General features: G+C 45.8%; 1 protein-coding gene across 2 annotated transcripts; it reads right to left on the bottom strand.

The window, feature by feature from the left end:
- Nucleotides 1-353: 353 nt before the first annotated feature.
- LOC136521643 (histone deacetylase 2-like) lies at nt 354-5,218 on the bottom strand. 2 transcript variants are annotated; one of them, XM_066515396.1, is made up of 13 exons: nt 4,935-5,218; nt 4,797-4,852; nt 4,585-4,663; nt 4,426-4,488; nt 4,271-4,339; nt 4,007-4,173; nt 2,387-2,451; nt 2,268-2,314; nt 1,671-1,715; nt 1,519-1,569; nt 1,056-1,142; nt 704-791; nt 354-601 (listed from the first exon to the last, which is right to left on the bottom strand). In XM_066515396.1, exons 1-13 carry the CDS (start codon nt 5,034-5,036, stop codon nt 507-509), a joined length of 1,014 nt encoding a protein of 337 aa, XP_066371493.1. In that variant the 5' UTR covers nt 5,037-5,218; the 3' UTR covers nt 354-506. The 2 variants fall into 2 exon arrangements, with proteins under 2 accessions (XP_066371493.1, XP_066371492.1); XM_066515395.1 differs by having other exon boundaries at nt 4,585-4,702; nt 4,935-5,216.
- Between the last annotated feature and the right edge of the window lie 3,741 nt (nt 5,219-8,959).

An 8,959-nucleotide genomic window follows, 5' to 3' on the forward strand; every position in this document is an offset into this window, starting at 1 on the left:
CGCTGGCGAGTTCCTCGTCTCCGACGCTGGCGGCAGGAGCAGTGTTAGGTGCGGCCACAGTGTTGGGTGGGGGACTACTGGGCCGGCCCACTCACACTGAGGTCACCCGTTCGGCACCGAGCGCAACCAGTAATGTGTTAGAATTTGCGAACAAAGAGGACCGGCGACGAGGATGAGTTTTGCTACAATAAAATTCAGTGCACCTTGGGTCCAAACGCGCTTGCGTGCGACCCAGCAGCATGGATGGCTGCCACATGGTGTTATAAAAAAAACAGACGTCATGGAGCTGCCGAATCCTCCGCAGCACGTGAGATGCTGCCAATGCAGTTTTAGTATCTGAAACACTTTACGCGCACTGAACAATTGACGTTGTATAGATTCACAAAGACCCCGTGTTATGTACAGACCATTTTTGTGGCATACATGTTATCCATCATAAAAAAGAAGTACCAAACACCTTTATTCACAGGACATATACACATCCATGAGATATTACAAGTTCTTGCTCAACCCAGCTGGCTGTCTAATACTATCAAGTTTTTATTGGACAGATTGATGATCGAATCGGCTATTACTCGAGCACTTGACTTCATGTAGCCTCCTGATAGCGCAGCATAGATGGGCATAGTGCACAGAAATACAGCGTTAGCAGATCCATATGACTAGAGGAACGGACCACAAACTTGAGTGAGAAGTATTTCACCTGATGTCAGCATGAGCAGAGGAATGTTTTGATCTTTTGCGAGCCTAAATACCTTCTCGTCTCTGGTAACCACGCCCTCAGGACTTACCTGGAACATGGGGGAAAACTTATCAAATTCTGCATCATCATAAAGTTGTATGCAGGGTGAAGAGGCAAAACTAAATTTATGCGTGTTGCAGTGTTTTAGATATTTGTGCGTGTAAGAATGACAAAACGTTGGTGGTCAGGCATAACTAGTGCAGTGTCCAGCTTATTTTAGTAACTAATGACATCGTGAACATGATCTCTGCATCTAGCAGCATTGCATTGGAGGATGCTTAGGTTTTCTGAAGATAGAATTCAGGAGAAGTACCTTCAATCTGCCCAATGGATCACCATCCAGGATGTCTGTTCCAGCATTGTAAACAATCAATTGGGGCTGAAATCTAATACTGCAGACCTGCAATAATATGTTCCAAGAGGAACTGTGAATAACAAGTTTGTTAAAACTTAAAACAAGCAAATAAACAGCACCAATGAATTGGCATTTACCCATTTCCTTATAACGTAATTTAATAGGATTTAGTCATGTAGAACCAGACTTTGACCGTTTCAAACCTCATGCTCATTTGGATTTATATATACAAAGAGGATACTGAATCATTGATAGATGCACTTGAAATCGCAAGTTAAAATGATACATTAAAAGTCACATTATACTGACTAGTCAAAATTTTGGATACATATCATGCAAAAGATGACATTTCAAAACATTAACCTAGTACCCAGTGTAAAAATTTCTTGTTCCAGCCAATTTTGCAGGTATGTAAATGTACCTCGAGAGCCCTGTCAAGTTGCTCCAAGTATTCATCTGTTTTTGTCCCACTCTATAATGCACAATCACATAACAAGAATTTCAACTTAAAAAATAAAGTACGTGCAGAGAAGGAGAGAATGCATAACTAAAAGGTTGCAAGATGAAACTTACAACTAATTCAACTTTTTGATCAATGTATTGCTTAGCAGTGAAATCCTGAAACAGACAAATGTAAGTTTACAAAGAAACAAGAAACAGGAATATATCCGGTGTTGAAGAAAATGGAATGATAAATACAAAACTTGTCCTTTGTTTTGGTGTCTACATCATATTAACATGGACTGCTGCGAAATTGATAGTGTGAGACCGTCAGAATTCATTGCAGTATAACAGCTGGACGGAACTACTGTTTTCTCTTGGAGAGGTCTTTTGATCTCTCATTGTACTGTTTTTTTCTCTTCTTAATGAAATGACACGCACTTCTCCTGCGTCGTTAAAGAAAATAGCTGCTGTTTTCAATTTCGATCTGTGAACAATTACATCATCTAAATGGTATATAAAGCTTGTTCAAAAAGATGATTGTACATTTAGGGTTTAACAATAAAACTTGTGTTCAAGAAGTGAGTAAGAAAGTTCCACATAAGTAATCGCTCCATCAATATGTATTTCATATGACAATATATAAGAGCACAACAAATAACAAAAGAAAATAGCTTCATATACTACAGATATCTAAGGAGTGAGGGTGATGAAGATGTAGACTCTTACAAAGGGATAAATTCCAGCATTGTACATGTCTAAAATGTAAACCCTTCCTGTGAGTGATAAACTGGTATCAAATTGACAAATATAAAGAACCACAATCTAAAGAAAATTAAAATACGTACCATCATTAGCAAAATCTTTTTCGTGTCCATTTCCTTGGTGGGCATCCAGGTCTAAGATCAATACACTGCAAATGTTTGAAAGGGAAAGTCAATTTGTTTTGTATAGCTAAGTTACACCCTTGCATAGGACTGCCAGCAAAAAAAAAATATATATTGACTGACTGCCTGAGAAGATGCCTACAAGCCTTGCACTGTTCTTGGAAGGAGGATGGATTAACATCACAGGAAATGCGTTGTGGTTGTTTTTTGAAAGTGCGGGGTGGGGGGTGACGATTTTGTCCCCACCTGATTTGATTACCACAGGAACACCTGGTGGGTGGAAGGGCATTAGCCCTGGGGTTTTGGCATGGCGCCACAGTTACAAAGGATAAGCGAGGCAGGAGAGCAATACATGTTAGTTACATGAAACTAATGGATCTCCAGAAACTAGATAAGGCGGCGGAGCTTCTAGGCAGTCAGCATTGCCACAGAGCAGCGGTAGCTTTGCAGGTAGCTACTAGTCTCAAACCAAATCATCACCAGATTTGGTTCGAGTCCAGATAAGTTTGGTTTGTTAGGCAAGATACATGGGTTTGTTAGTAAAGTAAGAGTCCTAGCTTGTTAGGCAAATTGATTGGGGATTGGTGCTATATAAACAGAAGAGATGTAATTGCAAAGAAAAGCACGGAATAGACCTAAATAACTCAGAGCCTCAAGTTGGGGGCGAGTTGGTTTATCCCCTGCTATCGCTCCTCCCTAATCCGACTCCTTGCTTGCCTTTTCACTACATCTCTTCAGTTTATATAGCACCAAAGCCCAAATCAACTTGCCTAACAAGCTAGAAGTCTTTACTAACAAACCCATCTATCTTGCCTACCAAACCAAACTTTTTAGACTCAAACAAAATTTGCTGATGATTATGCTCAAAAAAATTTCTGATGATCTTCATAGTACGACAAATCACCTTCTTCCTACAACAATGATGCATGCGAACAATGAATGCATCCCTCCACAACAACATGCTTCCTTACACTCGCTCCAGTAACAAAAGAGTGACATTTTTAGACATTGACATGGTTCCCAAAACAGAACTTTGACTAGCAATTTCTATTATAATACATTGGCAAACCATACCACAACTGTACGGCTGTACTTCTGAGACAAACTACTCATACCATTTCTAGCTGTTCATATCAATAGCATGAATTAATTGATGATCAAAATTCAATAACTTGGGTCCAGTTTAGTTTGCAAAAAATTTTGCAAAATTTTTCACATTCCCTGTCACATCGAATCTTTGGATGCATGCATGAAGCATTAAATATAGATAAAAAATAAAACTAATTACATAGTTTAGACGAAATCCACGAGACGAATCTTTTAAGCCTAATTAGACTATGATTGGACACTATTTACCAAATAACAACGAAAACGCTACAGTAGCCATTTTGCAAAATTTTTTGCATCTAAACAAGGCCTTGACTGCAAGTAACCCAAAATGTCACTGTTTGGTCACTGGAAGGAGCATATGCAGAACGTGCAGTCAACCAAGCATATAAATAAGAGACTAACACAGTCAAGCATATAACTAAGTAAAACTTAGTTGTTATAGCTAAAATTCTACGTATAAAGGATTTTTACCTTGAGATATTTAGACGGACAAAAGCAAACTGGATGCACAGGGAGATGTCAGCGTATGCACAAAATCCACCCCCTTCATCTGCCGAACAATGATGAAATCCTCCACCAACATTAATGGCCCATCCTCTCTCAATCGCAAGTTTGGCTGATAAAATGGACCCACCCACCTGTGAAAAGAAAGTTTATCATCCCTCCCTGATAATCAAATTATGCATTCGGGTTTACAAATAATCCAAAAGCAAGCACATATTCACAATACATTACCTGCTTCCGGAAGGGGTATAATAGTTTTTTGTGCAGAATCCAATTAGGGACAAGCGACACAGGAGGGACCTAATAAGATATCAAACATCTGTCAACCACAATACATAATTCACCACTAATCAGGCCAACCCCACTTCTTCTGAAAAGTCACTTACCTCTACAATGGAGGAAACTCTGAAGCTGCTTTTGAGACTGTTCAGATACGCCTCTGTGTGCACCTGGTTAAGCAAGCCATGCAAGGGATTCATCAGGACGAATACACTATGAAGTCTGAACCAGGCGAAAAACAGCTTCCTAATTATTAATTAATTTACCACTAGCAAATCCTCCTTGCAGGCTTCCAATGGCTCCACCATCCGTTTCTTGTCCAGGTACCCTTCCCTGGTGAGGTACCTACAGATGCGGCCCCATTTGGCGGAATCAAATGGGTGCCTGCACAAGGGGTTGCACGCACGCAGTGTCAAACACATTTGAACGCCGATGCGTGTTTCTGCATAGGTGGTGGGCAGGCGGGAAGGCAGCTCACAGCTTCTCAAGCCCGAGGAAGGAGATGTCGTATGCCGGCGAGTACACCACCGGCGCCTGCAAGAAAATATTGAGATTGAAACACGGGCACCTCGCGCGTATCTTGGAAGCTAGAGATGGGACGATGTCCGCGACCGACCTTGCAGGAGGGGACCTCGAGGTAGAGCTTGCTGGAGAGGATGCGTTTCTGGCGAAGGGCCTCTCCGGCCAGGGCGGGCGCCGGTGAGGAGGAGGAGGCCATCTGCCACCGGCGAGAGAGAGAGAGAGGGAAGGGACCCGTGCCGGGTTGGGGAGAATCCGAATGGTCGCGGTGGCCGAGGAATCCTGCCGCGGCCGATCGGCTGTGGCGCGGGGAGGAAGAGCGGTTGCGGTACCGGGCCGTCGGGAGGATTCGGTGCTGACGTACCGTACCGTTTTGCGCAGCGGCGCTTGCACGTGCCCATCATTTGCACGGTTGAATCATTTTGCAGTCAAACCGTTCTTGAATTTGAATTTATGTAGTTTTTCTGTTTTTTCTTTTCTTTTCTAACGAGCAGGCAAGCATGGACCTAAGATTTGTTACCCTCCGTTCCTCAATATCTGTTATTTTCACTTCTCGGAAAACAACTTTAACTAAATATCGACGAAATATGGTCGACAGTCTACCTAGGGGTATGCCCAAGGTAGTAGATTATCGGCAGACAGATGCGCAAGCCCCAAACAAGACGGTGACGCGAGACAGACACGAGGTTTTATCCAGGTTCGGCCGCCAAGAAGACGTAATACCTACGTCCTGCGTCTGATTTGTATTGTTGTATGTCAATGAGAGATATTTTTTAGAGGGGTCCCCTGCCCGCCTTATATAGTCCGGGGGGCAGGGTTACAGATCTGGAAACTAATCCTAGTCAGTTACAATTGCCATATGTGGCCGGATAAGGATTCCTATTCTAACCGACCAGGATCCTGCTTGGTCGCCAAATCCGTCTTGATTTCTTGTGCGGGACTCCGACCAGGTTAACTGGGCCGCACGTCATCTTTCGGGTGGACTGAACCCATCGATCCGGGCCAGCCCAAGCTTAGCCGTAAGGGTATAGGGGTTAATACCCCCACAGCTAGTCCCCGAGCATCATGTATTATGCTGCGACACGCCATTTTAACCTTCTCCGACAAGCGAGGCTTAAATCCTTGACGCCTCCGACCACCGTCATCATCGGAGAAGTAGGTTGTCCAAAGAATGTACGGTGCTCTTAAGAAAAAAGAAAAAGATTTCTGTTCTGAGAAGTGTGCCCACTTGTATTTCTGAAAAGAAATGTAAGTGGTCTTGAAGCATAGCATCCCTAAACATCAGAAGCGTAGGGGTCGAAAAACAAACACATTCACCGCAAGGTGAAGTGTGTCCACTTAGTCCTCGAGACTGGTAGTAGGTGACGTAGGCACGTGGTGCCGGGGTCTAAAAAGAATCCATAGTTTAATAAAAAACCGAATTGCCGTACAGGCAAAACATGATGCACCGGGAGGTGCATCGTACCGACGTAGTCCCCGAGCTTGCTGGAAGGCAAAGTATGAGCCTTGTAGCAAGGTCTAAAGAAAAGTCTCTGAACTGTATATGAGTACAAATCACATGTAGCCAAGGAGAACCATTATTCAAGCAGTGGTCGGGACAGTCCTCGAGCATACTAATAATCCTCATAATCATTCAAAATATAGGGGTCGATTTAAACAAACACATTCACCGCAAGGTGAAGTGTGCCCACTTAGTCTCCGAGCCTGGTAGTAGGTGACGCAGGCACGTGGTGCCAGGGTCTAAAAAAGAAATTCCACTGAAGTTAAGAATCCAATTGCCATACAGGCAAAACAAGATACACCGGCAAGTGCATCGTACCGACGTAGTCCCCGAGCTTGCTGGAAGGCAAAGTATGAGCCTTGTAGCAAGGTCTAAAGAAAAGTCTCTTAACTGTATGTGAGTACAGATCACATGTAGCCAAGGAGAACCATTATTCAAGCAGTGGTCGGGGCAGTCCCCGGGCGCGGCCGTGGTCGGAGCGGACCCCGAGCACAAAAGTGGTCTGGACAGTATCCAAGCACAGTAGTGGTCTGGGCAGTCCTCGAGCACATTAGTGGTCTGGGCAGTCCCCGAGCACAGTAGTGGTCTGGGCAGTCCCTGAGCACATTAGTGGTCTGGGCAGTCCCCGAGCATAGTAGTGGTCAAGGCAAATCCACGATCACTTGCGCTGCTTGTACTATTATTTGGTGTACTTATTTTTCTCTATTCTCTGCCAAGGCCAGTCTGACACGTCTGGTCACAAAAGTAAATAGGTATAGTACGTCATTCTGTCTTTTTTTTTTGCAAACAGTCGGTTGACACCTGTATTGAGGTGTGTCAGTGTGGGCCCCTTTACACTATCAACGAAGAGGCGCGTACACTGTTAACGAAGGAGCGCGTTTATTGGCGCAGATTTCGAGGTTGTGTGAACAACCGTCTGCGGCGCGTGCGCACGACTCCCAATATTCTCGGGCGAACGAAGCGACGGTGCTCTTTGTTTTATATAATGCAGATCTGGTAAGTTACTCATACCGTTCCCCATTGTCATCCGCCGCCGCAACCTTCTTCTTCCTCCTACCGAAACCTATTCCCCCAAAAATCATCACCAATCCCCTCAGTCTCCCGCATCCACCCACTTAGTAAGGACGAACTAATGGCGAAGAGAGACGCCCAGAAGAAAGGCGGGGTCATGGCGAAGGAATGGTGGAAGTCGCGGAGCAATGAGCAGACCATCGAGGACCTCGTCGCCATGGGAGTGCTCCACAACAAGGCACTTGCGGGATGGCGTGCACCGGAAGGAGAAAGCTTCCCCGATCCACAACCAGGTGAGATTGTGGTCTTTGAAGATTTCTTCAAACGGGGTTTTGGGATTCCAGTGCACCCTTTCCTTCAGGGTCTCTGCTTGTACTACGAGATTGGGATTTGCAATCTACATCCCAACTCGATTCTTCTTGTCTCCACCTTCATCCATCTCTGCGAGGCTTATGGTGGCTTCCAGCCCCATTTCGACCTCTTTCGCCACCTATTCTGTCTTCGGAAGAAAGGGAGCGATGGCTCAAAGATCGCCGGAGGCGTCTACCTGAACCTGCGTGACAGCATGAAGGCTCAATACCTGCACTTCCCCTGGAACACCTCATTGGACGAGTGGTACAAGAAGTGGTTCTACATCCGTGAAGAGCCGAACACCATCACTCTGTGCGATGTGGGACTGATTCCAGAGAAGAAAAGCAGCTGGTCGGAGAGGCCTGAGAACTTAGAGCAGATCACCGAACTGCTCGGGATGATCCCGTGGGGAAGGCTTGATGGCCCAAGCGTTGTCGGCAACTTCATCAGCCGAAGAATTCAGCCTTGCCAGAAAAGGATTCACCCTGGCTTCGAGTACCAAGGAGGCACTGATCCGATGAGGACTAGGAAGGAGCTGCTCGACAAGATGGAAATCAAGGCCAGGATTGGAGAGCTGTTCAACCTGGCCGATCCCAATTATGTTGCACTGAGCGCCATCGAACACGCCTTCAAGCTAGCTCGACCTCCCCCAAAGGTAAATGACGCCTCCTTTTAACTGTAGAGTCATGTTGTATCAAGAAAATAACTGTCTTTTCCTTCATTTTGTGTCTCAATGTAATGGCCGTGACCGGGCAGGAGTGTTCGTGTCGCCTCCCCCGGTGTAGAATGGCCGCAAGCTACCGGGCCAGCCGCCCAGACCAGCGCCAGGACCGACGACGTTCACTGGGCGGTACTCGAGACCGTAGAGGACGCCTCGACCAGAGCCGCTGGCAAGCGTCCGGCTACCAGCAAACGTCGTCAAGCCATCTTCCCCCTATCGGACGACGAAGCAGAGGATGCAGACATCTTCCGGCTCATCCCCCGAAAGAGGAGAAGGCAGGTGGGACCGATGGAGCAGGGTGGCTCTTCTGGGCCAGCAGTGGTCACAGCACCGACCACTGCAGCACAGAGGACAGACGAAGGGAACATGCCGCATCATACTCCGACGCCCGTACCGGAGGAAGAACAAGTCCCGGTGGAAACTGCCGAGCAAGCGGAGCAGGGGCGGTCAAGGAGACGTTCCTTCGCCACATCCTTCCGCAAGTCAAAACTGTAAGTATATATTTTTGATGCAAGCTTTGCATTTTGCATTGGATGCT

Source organism: Miscanthus floridulus, chromosome 18, assembly GCF_019320115.1.
Source record: "Miscanthus floridulus cultivar M001 chromosome 18, ASM1932011v1, whole genome shotgun sequence".
In the NCBI taxonomy this organism is placed as follows: domain Eukaryota; kingdom Viridiplantae; phylum Streptophyta; class Magnoliopsida; order Poales; family Poaceae; genus Miscanthus; species Miscanthus floridulus.